Source organism: Chelon labrosus, assembly GCF_963514085.1.
Source record: "Chelon labrosus genome assembly, chromosome: 10".
NCBI classification, from domain to species: Eukaryota; Metazoa; Chordata; class Actinopteri; order Mugiliformes; family Mugilidae; genus Chelon; species Chelon labrosus.
The window spans coordinates 25,644,331-25,658,063 of record NC_140360.1 but is presented as its reverse complement, the minus strand read 5'-3'; the positions used below and the strand labels follow the sequence as shown (position 1 = coordinate 25,658,063).

The 13,733-nt window shown below is 38.9% G+C and overlaps 1 protein-coding gene across 2 annotated transcripts; it reads right to left on the bottom strand.

Moving 5' to 3' along the window:
* Positions 1–321: 321 nt before the first annotated feature.
* Positions 322–11,016, bottom strand: LOC311494629 (DNA (cytosine-5)-methyltransferase 3C-like). Of its 2 annotated transcripts, XM_084553773.1 has the most exons (15): positions 10,586–11,016; positions 10,054–10,273; positions 9,141–9,903; positions 8,902–8,946; positions 8,598–8,677; positions 7,567–7,679; positions 7,275–7,458; positions 6,464–6,548; positions 5,628–5,773; positions 5,407–5,497; positions 4,796–4,944; positions 4,561–4,646; positions 4,250–4,319; positions 4,021–4,142; positions 322–2,178 (listed from the first exon to the last, which is right to left on the bottom strand). In XM_084553773.1, exons 3-15 carry the CDS (start codon positions 9,430–9,432, stop codon positions 1,944–1,946), a joined length of 1,698 nt encoding a protein of 565 aa, XP_084409899.1. In that variant the 5' UTR covers positions 9,433–9,903; positions 10,054–10,273; positions 10,586–11,016; the 3' UTR covers positions 322–1,943. The 2 variants fall into 2 exon arrangements, with proteins under 2 accessions (XP_084409899.1, XP_084409898.1); XM_084553772.1 differs by having other exon boundaries at positions 9,141–10,273.
* Positions 11,017–13,733: the final 2,717 nt, after the last annotated feature.

Here is a 13,733-nt window from a genome sequence, read left to right as displayed (position 1 = left end):
GTGATAATTTCATGAAATAACGTGATACGTATCTTGTTAAAACGTGAAAAATATCATGTTATAACAAGAAACTTTCATGTAATTACATAATATTGAGCCTTTTTTTTCTACAGTGTGGCAGCAATACGCTTCCGTAGTCTTGTGCCTAAAGCTACTCTTCCCAGTCCAGAAAATCCTAATTGCAAAACTGATAGATAAAATAAAAAATAAATGTATAAAATAATTAACCAAACTAAATGAGGCCTACAGCCCTGTTTTTAAGTTCAGTTGTGGGGCAAATGTGAAATAAAGAGGCCTTGTCTGGGTTCATTCTGAGAGTTGTTTTAATGCTGTAAAAAAAAATAAAAAATTAATTCAGCCCAGTGGTTCAAAAATATACATATGGAAACAAAAATTGTTAAACATAGGGCACCATTCTGTGTTCAAACGTTAATACAAGTCAAACTTAAAGTGACAAAGGTCACCTGTTCTTGAGTCTGCCGTTATGTGCAAAAATGTTGTACAGTCCACTTAAAAACCTGTGTCCATGATACAGTCATCAATATTAGTATTATCTGTATTAGTATTGTACAAAAAAAAATCATTGGGACAAATCTTAAACATTTGATATCATGGTTACTGCTACATTCAATCATTTGTCAGTTCTGAGATGTAGATACAGTTGCAAGTTAAAGCAGTATATTTAGGCCATAATAACAACTACAATGAGAACCAAAGTAAGTAGGTAACGGGAGGAGTTGTTCATGGGTCGTATCTTCTATAGTGTAAAGAACAATTAAACAGGGTTAATAAGGAACTGGCTGTGTTCTACGTGTTGTCCTTTCTGTAAAGATAATGCACACATTTAGGTAGTAAAAAAAGTAGTAAAAAAGCATTAACAGTGTCTTTTCTTGTCAAGTGTCCCATTAAGTCCAGACAGCATTCACAATAAAAGGAACGTATAACACAAGTAGAGAAATTAATTTGGGAATCATGTGGATATTTATACATCTGCTCTTTCTGTGAAAAATGAAGAATGTCCCAAAAGGTGGAAAAAAAATACATTGCAATGGGAGACCTAACAAAGTCCACAGTTCAAAGTAAAACAAGAACTCAGCAGGTGCCAGCATGGTTCAATATGGCTTTGTTATTATTTAGCACCAGAAAAGATCATAAAGTGATCTTGGGGTCTCTCAAAGTTTTGTTGCTGGCAAAGTGGCAGTGCAAACACACTTGTACACACAGGCCACACAGCACAAACAACGCAGCAGCAATAATCAACACAATTCAAAGAGTTGAGAGATATTCTCCTGAATATACATAATTGATCACAAAAATATACAATAAATGGAACAAGAATAAAACATTTTCTTCTTCTGAAATACATCTAAGACTTATTATTACTGACGTTTTTGTTACATCTGACATTGAAAACATTGGAAAAGTAAACCAAGCTGTTTTTCACAATAAAGCAGCATGACTGGTCTCAGAGTCACATAATTCCATATGCATGAAATATTTCATGTATTTTAAATAAAATGTAGCTGTGGTGTATGACACACTAAAAAGGTTTAAAAATCCCAAGAAATATGCCTTATGTGGACATTTGTAAAATCTTGGGAAATCAGTGGAATTTAAAATGAACACATATTAGTCAACCTTAAAAGAAAAAACAAACAAAAAACAAGTCGTTCAACCCCTACTGGCTAGTATCACACTCATTCTACTAAAAGGGACAGTTCGATAGTGTCTTTAAAAAAACAGCATGTGGTGAGATTAAGAAGGAAAAACAGACTTACAGGAAAGCCTTTAGGGGTGACTGCACACAAGTCCAGTTCATGGTGGAGCTGACCACAAACCATAGGACGGTATTGACCGCTGACTAGCTCTTAGAAAATGTGGTATTAAAAAAAATAATAATAATAAAAAAACAGAGTATATATATAAAACATGACCAATCCCCCCTATCGCAACTGCTGCAGTTCTGGGGAAGCAGGGGGGGACACGGAAGGGGAAGGGTTGGATGTAGATGTGTTGAATGTGGTCGAAGGAGTCAGTTCCTCACAAGCAAAATAGTCCTTCAGGGGAGCGAAGAGGTGACGGATGACCGGCACACTCCACGCCTTCCCCAGCACCTTCTGCCTCTGTTGCCGGTTCATGTTCCTCACGTCGGTGTAATGTTTAGGGAAACCAAATATTCTGGGGAAGAAGGACAAACCAAAACATTTGAAGACATCAGATGAAGCTCTAGGGCACTACAGAAGATGCTTATAGAAATCATGAGCAAACTTAAAATAAGTGCAACTTCATCTCAATTTAAGATTGGAGACTCACCTCAAAGGACATTTAGCTTCTGCAATTTCCATGAAAAATACTGACTGCACCTTTAAGGTGTCTGAATATTTTTTGTTGCGTTCTATGCAGTAGCTTTTTTTTTTTATTATTATGAGAACACATTCACAATAAAAAACAGGGCATTAATGACTTTCTATTTTCTCATTAACACTGTGACAACAGCTCATCTCTATGTGTAAGTGACTGCTAATTGATCCTGACTGGTCAGTGAGATGGTTATATATGATTTGGCCTGTATGGGTCTCTTTTTAGTCACTCATTTCTTCACAGTTATTCTAGATGTTTTTAGCCCAGAGATAACAATACAGGGCTTATGGTCACAACACAAACTGGCTTTGTCTACAATATGACATGTCTCTCAGTTACGCGAGGTGAGGTTTGTGGCTGGTGAGGCACTGATTTACAATTATGAACCCAATGGAATAACTTAAATTCACCATTCACTTGGCTGCTTCCACACTAACTGGTTACATTTCATATCTCAAATGAGCATTCTTTACACACATATAGGTAAGGGGGCGGCTGTGGCTCAGTAGATAGAGCGGGATTTCCCCGAACCAGAGGGTTAGTGCACACACCACATGCCGAAGTGTCCTTAAGCAAGACACTGAACCCCCAGTTGCTCCCAGTGCATGGCACTGGTGTCTGAACGTGTGTGTGCTTGTGTGAGCGAATGGGTAAATTGGGTCCGTGACTGTAAGGGGCTTGGAGTACCAATAGGTAGAAAGGCGCCTTATAAACACAAGGCCATTTACCATTTACATATTTGGCCAAAGGAACAATGTCTACAGTGGTTAAGAGAGAGAGTGCGTTTGCTGTCACAGTTCAACAGTTCATTCATATTCATTCAACATGAGAGTACCAAGTGAGAAAACAACACAAATGGAAATATTTGAATTTAAAACCAAATCGTCACCTTAATCAAATATATTTTATATATAGTACTATTCAGTTGTTAAATTGTCTGATGATTTGATACATTAATAGATTGCGCAATCCGAGGTGAGGCGAGGCTCACTGCTGCCTCAACTCACGTCGCTCCCTGTATTTACACGGGAAATACATAAATTCAGTGGTTTTGACTATAGAAATGATCAAAATGACGGGAAATTGGACCACATCAACGGACAAATAGTATGATTTATTTTATCAATAGTATAATTTATTTTATCGTCATTACTTTTCATGACCAGACGTCGCTGATGTCTCCTTCCCTCTGTAAGTGTACACACATTAAGTGTGAACTTTCTTTCTGAAAAATTAAGCCAACAGAGAAGAGACAAAAAAAACTGCAGTTCTTCCTTCCAATGACCACCTGAGGCTGACTCTAAAAGCCAGCCAAACTCATATAACTCCACACTAAATGTCCAAATGCAGAAAAAAAAACAGGTGGTACAACTTTGTACAAAAAAAACAAAACATTTCATTATTAGCGCAAATGTAAACATTAAAGACAACTGCAGGTGTGGCTGCTTTGACAGCATGGGTGTTCACTCATGTTGCTATGCGCCACCACTCTGACCACTTTTGAATTACCTGGGAGTTAGGTGGAGTCAGGCACCTGCCCACCACACTGAGCTTCTAAACCACTTGTCAAGAATACTACCAGTGACTTTACAGAGGGAAAGTACAGTGGTACACACACACACACAAACACACTCTCCACATAAGTTTCATGAAACCTACCTTTCTAGCTCAGTGATCCACAGGTTGTCCTCTTTGCCGTTCTGGAGGACAGGCAGCAGAGACACATTTTTTCCCTGCTTCAGGGAGTTTGGATTAGTGGTGATCGTCCTCACCTTTGTCACCTGGAACAAAAAACAAAAACATAGAGTAATTATTTGTACCTTAACAAGCATAGTTATTATCACATTATGTGAATAGAGGGACTGTAGATATAACAAAATGCACTGACCCTGGCTTCTCTACCGATCTCTAAACAGTCCTGGAGATTCAGCTTGTCATTCTGGGAGGCTATAATGGGCCTGACAGGAAAACGGCAAACCAATTGTATTCATAAAACATAAAGAGCAACAATGTCCTTTGATGAATTATGAAATAACAAAGAGGGACATAAGAGAGAAAATTGAGAACCAACAAAATAAAGGTGTAGACTTAAGCAAAGTAAACACACAGAAACCGTTTTTCATACATCTTTTAAGGCAGACTTCTTTGCTTTCTTTGGTAACTACCACTAATGTATGACAGCAGGAAAAAAAGTTTTACCTGTTCATCCCTGGAATGTTTCCCCAGAAGTATCGAGCTCTGTGTGCTGGGCTTACTTTGACTGCATCCACCAGCACAGGGTTACACTGTTCAAGGACCATATATCAGCACATGTTAGTGTAAAGAATAAAGTGACAAGATAAAAGAAAAGAGAGCAACAAGAAAAAAGAAGGTTTAGAGCAAAGATGAGGGAAGACAAGAAAAATAAGAGGAGATTAAAAGAAACTGTGCAAACCTCGAGGAAACGGCAGATGTTGACTCTGTCATGTGTGTTCATAAAAACCACGTTCTCAAACAGCCAGAAGAACGGCCGGGGGTCTTCCTCTTTGGGTTTCAGCAGATGAAGAATGCGGTAGAACTCAAAGAACAGCCGGCCAGTGCCCTCTATTAGAGCAAATAATTACACCATATTTAGACACAAGAGCTACGATTGATGATCATTTCCACCATCATCATCTACAATCATACATAGAAAGTCAAAACAATAATAAAAAAAGATCAAAACGAATGGTTGTTCCTGTCTCCTCTGATACATGTTTTAATGTTCTTGGGTAAGACACTGAACCCATATAATTGCTCCAGATGGTTAGCGTCAGTTTCTTCCATGGTTTTGTGTGCGTGTGTGGATGTGTGAATAAAAGGCAAATAATAAAACACTTTGTATAAAACAGCTGCATTAAAAATACTTCATAACACACTTAAGTCCAACTAAAATATCTTTAAAAGACAAAGACATGAACACAGACAATTGTTGAAGGTGTAACTTGTAATATTCGACAAACATTTAAACAATAAACTAATTATTAAACAAGATGACAGTAAGTTATAAAAAACACAGCTATGTACCATAGAGGCCTTTCCTCAACGGATTGACAATGGAGAGGTCGTTACATGGGCTGCCCCCAATCAGAAAATCAAATGGACCCCACTGCATAATCTGAATAATCAAAGAGAGACAATAAGATGGTTAAATTCAGTTCTGCCACCACAGTCCTTAAATTGACTGCTTTAGTCTTTTAAGGTTTTAAGTGTGAATGAAGAAAACCAAGCATTAAGTGTGAACATACATGTTCATCTGTGATTAACCGGACATCACCAACGTGGATGATCCTCGCTTCATGGTTGACTGTCACCACGGCAACTGAATCCTCACAAACCTCAGAAGCAACATATTTCTCAATTTTGAAGCCAAGCTCCTTCAGCACCAGGTAGCCTGAAGAAACACAGACGGACACAAAAGTTAGAAGAAAACATTTTTAAACAAATAAACAACATAATTCATAATAGGGATGTCCCGATCCGATCACGTGATCGGAAATCGGGGCCGATCACGTGGTTTCAGACTCGATCGGAATCGGACGTTACATCCCGATCAGGGATCGAATATATATATATATATATATTTATATTTATTCTCATTATTTTTTTTATCAGATCTATAATATTTCAAAACAAATGGGAAAAATAACAGCTTAGTATTTGCTGTTATGTGGTGGTACAGAGTCAGACCGTCTCAACTCCACACAGAAACAACGTATGCGGCATGACGTCACTTTGCTGCGTGCTGTAAAGGAAGCAGAACACGGCAGCAACTTCAAGCTAGTGGCGCGAATATGTCTGCGGTGTGGAGATATTTTAAAGTTGATGAAAGAAATTTCGCGATTGTTGATATCATAGAAGGATAAAATAAAAAATCAGGGATATCCTGAATCTGTTTCTTCGCTGTTCTTCATTTTTTTTAATGTACTGTAGAAGTATCGGATCGGGACTCGGTATCGGCAGATACTCAAAATCAAATGACTCGGACTCGGACTCGGGGGCAAAAAAACCTGATCGGGACATCCCTAATTCATAAATTAATTTCAGAAGAGCGGGAATGCAGCGACTGTGTCTGTACACTCACCTGTTGCGATGCCATCAAACAATGAGAGCACTCTAATTGGTCTGCGCAGGTTGGCAGGGATTGATGGGTAGACACGATGGGGCTCCTTCAATGAAAATAAACCATGTGGAAAGTTATTAACGGGAGACTTTTCAGACTAAGATATATGAACATTTTCATGTAATTTTGTCAAAACATGTTGACTACGTTTATGCACACCTATAATACAACAAAAGCATCTAGACTTATTGAGAAAACTTACACCCAAGTTCATTCGCCTTTGTTTTAGATATATCACAAGCTAAATGACAGTATTTTTATGTACAGTAGATGTTCCTAATAACACAGTATACAGTATTCTAGGTATTAAGAGTCTACTCTAATTGCTTGTATACATCATTTTATCAATACACGTTTTCTTATACTTTCTTTATAATGCAATAATCACAAATAAATGTAATTCTAGTAATCGCAAAGGGCCTATCTGAAAATCTAAAGCAATCTATTATTTCTATTCAAAATTTAGTCATGCATTTATTGTGAAATAAATTAAAGGGCAAATATATGAACAAAAACACTACACAGGATTCGTGATTTCTCGACACAAAATGTACAGAATGTATCAAGTAAAGACAGAAATATAAGGGGAAAAAAAAGAAGAAAAAAAAAGACACCCAGACACAGGTATATGTCCGTGTAAGTGAAATTGAGTATTGAACTTTATAAAGCTGCAATTGGCAAGCTAAAAAATATGCTGCTTTTATTTTTCTATTTAATTGTAGGATGTATGTACATTTAAGGCAACTTAAAAAACACTCCGCTGATCACTCACAAATTCCATGGCGCTGTTGTTGGCGAACAACTCCTGTACACGAATGCTCCAGTCATCCCTGGGAACTAAAGCCCCATGAGCCTGATGAGGTTTACACAAGTAGCAGATCCAAGGGTCAATCACCGTCAGTGCTTCAAACGTCCCTGGACCAACAAGGATGTTCAGACAGTCCGCACAGAAGGATCTGAGGGTGGAGAGGACAGAAGATTAAACACACAAACACTTGATTTCTACTTTTTACCTTCTTAAGATTTTAAGATTGAAATGTGGAGAAAGAAAATAACAGACCAACCTGCAGCAGCTATCATTGCCACACAGTATGACCTCCATTCCATAGCAGCAGACGGTACAGTAGGATTGATATCCATCGTCATCATAACGATACAGAGTTTCTTTGAAATTATCCTGCAGGAACACATACACCATCACAGGGATTGTTGAAAATAATTGAATTGAATAATTGAAATTGAAAATAACACTCTTAAATGACAACTTCCAGTGAAGTGGGCCCCTGACATTTTATCCATCTCACCAGTTTCATATTGTAGCATAAAGTATGAAGGTTGCAGATTGACAAACATATACTTCTGAGAATTAGTAAATCAGTTTTCAGCCACAATTCTGGAATCAGTTAGTCGTCTTACACAGACACTAGTACCTTAGTGTACCTTTAATGTGTTCAATAATAGTGTGTTCAATAATAGTGTGTTCAATAATAGTTTTATAGTGATGGATGTTTTGGGGCATGTAACACATTTATGTTATCAGATCATTTTATTTATCTTCCGTGTAAAACGTTTAAGAGGACATATCATAACCATTTCTACAAGTTGATATCTTTCTTTCATGACTTGATGGAACCTCTGTTACATGCTTTGGTTAAACATTCTCAATTAAACAAGCCCCTATGATGTAAACATGTGTACAGGGGATGGAGGAGGCGGTCTGAAGCTGTGTAGGGACAGGGCTCAGGGCGGGTTTTATGTTTAGAGCAAATGATCTACATGTGGTTCAAATTTATGCTGAAGGACATTTTCACTCTCAGACTCCACTCATAGTACTCAAAACAAGCAAAGTGTATGGATTCTTGTCAGCTTTTCTGAGCTGGCAGACAGGCCACACAAAAAAATGTGGAAAAAGCTCCAAGAGAGAGAAGTGGATGCTATGTTCCCTTCAAGCTAGGTTCTCTGACCAGAATGATTTCAATCAGGTTGAAGAAGTGTTGTCCATGTAGTCATAATCAGAATATGTTAGTGTAGTTTTTGTGTTCGTATGCATTTGTTGTAACATAAAGAGCATAAACAGTAGTTGGTAACTCCTTACTTTACACTTCAAGCAGAGGCTGCCTTTAAAGAGTGGGTGGAATATCTCAGTTTCTTCAGTTCCACAACACAAACAGAAGCCTGCAGACGTAACAGAAAGACGGGAAGTGAGGAAAAACAAGTCAGTGAAAATATCTATACAGGTACAAAATACCACTTCTGTATGTTTTGTATGTTGTTGTAATGACAACCTATCATACTCCGTCTTAAGAATCAAGTAAACACATGAACTGGTTTAATAGATATTCTTAAAATATTCCGCACATGTAAACAGACATGTTTTACATACATATCTAAACATTTACCTTCAATGTCCAGATTCGTGTCCATGATCCTACGAATGGTCGTCTCTACAAAAACCCAGATGGTTAATTGATAATAACAATGGTACCATTAACTGTTATCTTAATGCAGGAGGGGAGCTGTACATGGATGAACACTTTCTAATGGATGTATTTTGAATGGAACAAGTCTACACTAACTAAGTCAACTACAACTACTATCAATGCTGATTAGATATTTGCATAAAAATTTTGTTTCATACCTCTCAGTTTCTGATCAGGCTGTACGTAGACGCTGTTTGTTTGGTTGTCTTTACTGTAAGCTTTGGTGTAGCTCCTCTTCTTGTCTCGAACAACATTTGGCGATTCCTCTTCAGTAAATGTCTTAAACAGACTACCTCTCTTCTTATGACCTTTCATCTTAGTGCTGATGCTTCGCTTTATGCTCACAGAGTGGGCGGAGACACGCATGGAGGAGGTTTTCTGGAAAAACTTCTTCCTCACCTTCGTGCCGTTTGTTTTTGTCACCACTGGATGGAGAACAAATGTACACATGATAATCAGATATTCAAACAACAGTAAAGAACAGATAGCATGGCCAGTTATGAAGCTGTAGAATCTGTATGGTAATCATCTCCTGTAGTACATACATCTACATTAAGCCCTATTTGCAAGTAAAAATGACAAAACGAATGACCTTCCCCATCCTGTACGAATGAGCCACACAAAACAAAGACGCAAAGGTGTAATTTCTAAATCACATGACGTCCCCAGTAAAATTAATCCTGTGCGAATTTGGTATTTAGTCAGTATGGCTGTCTTCTGACATGGAAGCACAATTATTATTGATGTTATGCTCTTACAGAAGGCAAAGGAAGCTTCTTCTGTGGATGACCTAACAGTCCTAACAACACAACATGTAAGTAATTTACACCATGATTAATATGACACATTTCTTGCCTTTTGACTTGATTAGTCTGCGGTGTTGAGGTACTTTGGGCACATGTGTAACCTCTACCACATCTACTGGAAACAAGACAGAGTCAAATTGGATATTATTATCAATAACATTTGGAATTACAGTTGGCATCACAATAGATTGATCTCATTAGCCAAGCGCAATGAACACATTGATATAGTTACGATGACTTCTCTGTTGTACTTGCTCAGTCTTACCAGAGGAGTTGTCGGTGTCACTTGAGTCCTCCATAGTACTGGAGCATTTTACAGGAACATATACGTGTTTGGCAGCAATAGAGTTGCTATCCTCAGAAGAACTGTCTTGAGCCTTTACTTGGATCTTGTTGTGGTCATAAACTGCCTGAACAGGCAGTTTCCTCCTGCGGACTTTTGAGGTTTTCTTGCTGTCACGAATAGCCTTTGCGCTGCTGACCATCTTAAGACAAGAGCAAATACACAATTGCAGTTAGTCATATAACAATTTTCAGACAATCTATCCAGTAAGTTGTGGAGACATATCCCTTAAAACCAAAGATATCAACCTTGTGGTGAGGCTATAATCTTTAGATACATTGTAGACAAAATATTGTTAATTTCAATAGAAATGGTTGCTGTACATGTCTGACAAGCCTGTAAAATTCTCATCAGGGTCCCACCCTGTCATATTCATTCTCATGAAATCTGGATCTGATGATGTTGGTAAACCAACTGGTGAGCTTTCTGAATGGCTTGAGGTTATAACACTCACCTTAGCAAACACCTGTGTCCTGTGCAGAGACCTTGGCAGGATCAGGATAGTCTGGAAAAGTCTATGCAGAGTAGTGTACTTCTTTGATTTGTGCAGCATCTGTAAAAAGAAAACAAGGAAACTTGATAGAGGATATTATTTAGATGATCATACCCAATTAGGGAGCATTAAATGCACTACAGTACATGTTCTGGCAGGGATTAGATGTAAACAAAATGGAGACTGTGTCTCCATTTCGCAACAACTTGGTGTGAATCTGATCCAAAATGCAATTGAAGTCTGGTTTGCCAAAAGTAAACCAAAGAAGAACTCACAGTCACTTTCTAATATACAAAAATGAACATAGCAGAACTCTAAGACTGTGGGCTAGAAAATGGTTGGCAAGACGAGGTCAACATTTTCTTCTTCAAAGAAACATGTTCTTCAGAGATACCTAGAGGTGAGATTTTAACTGTCAGTTATCCAAAAAAGGTTAAAAAAAAAAAAAGAAAAAAAAAGGTGACTGGACTTGTAGAGTTTTTTTGAGAATTCTCAAAAAAGCTCTACAAGTCCAGTTGTCTTTTTTTTTTTTTTTTTTTTAACCTTTTTTGGATATACCATGACCTGGATGACTAAGAACCTTCACAGACTTAACTGTCAGTTGTAATATCCAAAGTTAGCCAAGAGGACCACTAAAGTGTTTACTGTTGCTTGACAACATTGTCAGCTTTTTTGTGTCTCTGTATACTCTCACTGGTTATTGTGAAAATACCAATGTAATCATTTAGATTTTAAATGCTAAATATCAAATGTGTTTGATAGTAGTTGGGCTAACCCAGATGACTTCGCAGTGGGGATCTGTGCATCTGGGCCAAACCTCAGTGCAATTCGAGGCAGTGAGCAACCTTGGTTATATCTGTTTACCTTTGCCAAGCAGTTACTTTCCCCTTCCATTCTCCTTGGTCCCTCCTTTACTGTCTGAATGAAAGTGACATAGTCATGTGCCAGCTGATGTGATTGCGAAGACTTGCCAAAGCACAGGCCCAGCTGAACCCCCAAATCTGACACCACATGCCTGGGCAATCTATTATCCTGTAGAAGAAACATGCAGATTGGTGTGAATTAACAATTTAATAATTAAACTATACTCAAATATTAAACTATAAGCAGCAACAAATCACACTTAGTATAACAGAAGTATTCTTACACTGATATTTCCAGGATGTTTTAGCAGTTTGCTAATATTCCTCAGTGCAACATCTCCAAACTGCCCAGGAATGCTTGTCACTAGACTCTGCAGTGCTGTTTTATAAAAAGCCTGTGCACCCTTCTGGAAGTGAGCCCTGTCATCTTCTCCCAGATCCACAACAGGGGTGGCCCACAGGAAGTTTTTTGCCTGTGCACCCACATTCACATCTGTTGTGGGGAGTTGGTCCTTCTCACTGTAGAGCAGGTGCACATATCGCCATTTGAGAAAGCGCTCAACGATGGCAGGCTGGAGGATGCTGGCTGCGTAGGAGCTAACCAGCATAGAGGTCAGCTGGAGCTCTACAGCCATGTCTGCTGTCTCACTCTGGTGTAATTCCTGGATAGCTCTGAGGGGCTCCAAAGTGTCTGAGAGGAACAGGAAATGCAGCTTGATTTTATGATCCATCAGCTGGGTTCTGATCTGGTCAGCGCCCTCTGCTTGTTTAAAATAATCCACCAAATCCCGCCAGCAGTTAACCATCTTCTGCACAGTGTGGATAAACGCTAAACACTGTGCAGAGATAAGATGGGATGGGTTGTAAGATACTGCATCAGAAATGAGCTCTTTCAATCTAATGGAGGGGCAGGCGGAGTAGTGAAGATGGAGGTCTCTAATCAGGTCAACTACGTGGCTAAAGGAAGCCAAGACGCCAGCCTGGCAAGCTCTCCCTGCCATCCCATGGAGCCCACAGAGTGATATAAATCTAGGGCTGAATCTCTGGAGGGAGGTTACAAACACCCGGCTCACCTCTGGGTGTGGAGCATTACAATAAAACAGAGAAAGGTTGGACCAAGGAAGACCAGTAGCTTTGAGTGTCTCAATCAGAAGACATGCATCAGCAATTGCTGCCTGTGTGCCCCTGGCAGTGTCCATGTCTGCTGAGATTTTTGTATCAATGGTGTCAAAACTCATCTTCAGAGTGCACAGTGGCCTCACCACACTAATGCCTGCGCTCTGGTCAAGATAGCCAACCAGAACGACGCTTGTGCTTTGTCCTCCATCCAGCTCCACCCCAACATACAGGTAGAGGCAGTAAGGTGTGTCAAAGCAGGCCTGGATGATGTCTTTTGGTTGGGCTGCATCCACACAATCAGGGCAGTATTTTCTGATAAAGTGCACCAAATTATCGTTTCTGTCAAATAATTTTCCTTGACTTCCCCTGTCGTCCTCTGCTTTCAGTGCATCAGATTTCACTACTAGTTTTGACTGACCCTGACCACTCACATCTTTCAAAGTTGAATACATTTCTTTTGCCTTCTGCTCTGTTGTCACTTCCACCACATCGTCATCATCGTCATCTGATATCACCAATATCACATCTGCATTCTTGTTCAAATTGTCCCTTAGTTTTTCTTCATTTTGTTCCTCCACTTTTTTGCCATTGTTCCCAGTAATCTCTTGTTTTTGTTTTGGGAGCTGGGAAGAATCTGTAATGAAAAGGAGACATGCAAATGACAGCGTTTGGAACACATATTTGTAGTAAAGGCTTCTTATATTTACTTTTTACTTCTTCGGCCCTGCATTGTAAGAAGACAAATTCAACTACTCAATCTCACACCCAAGGCATTTGGTGATTTTAACTGTATTGGTGGTGGGTATAATTGAAAAAATAATACCAACCGCAATCATGTGACTCTCCATTCATACACACCTGAGTCAACAGGAAGCATACTCTGTCCTTGTCTGGCTTCAAAGGCACGGTACTCGCTGCCATTGTGGTTCTTGTCAAAGAACTGTTTAAACCACTGCAGGAAAGTTACAGCCACAACAGAGTTCTTCTTCATCAACGCCTCAATAGGGATGTGCTGGAGGGAAGAAAGTTTCTCAACTTTTATCACCAACCTGACATTTGACAAATGCCAGTTTGAGTATGTATCTGGGATGAAAAGAATAAATAGGTCCCTCTAATACTGACATAAA

Bases quoted from the DNA above. Each gene is read 5' to 3' on its own strand.
- LOC311494629 (XM_084553772.1), bottom strand. From the start codon at position 9,432: ATGTGTACATTTGTTCTCCATCCAGTGGTGACAAAAACAAACGGCACG. The intron at 4,945-5,406 runs GTACATAGCTGT...TTGCTCTAATAG, and splicing joins GTTGAGGAAAGGCCTCTATG to AGGGCACTGGCCGGCTGTTC. The intron at 4,320-4,560 runs GTAAAACTTTTT...TTTTCCTGTCAG, and splicing joins AACATTCCAGGGATGAACAG to GCCCATTATAGCCTCCCAGA.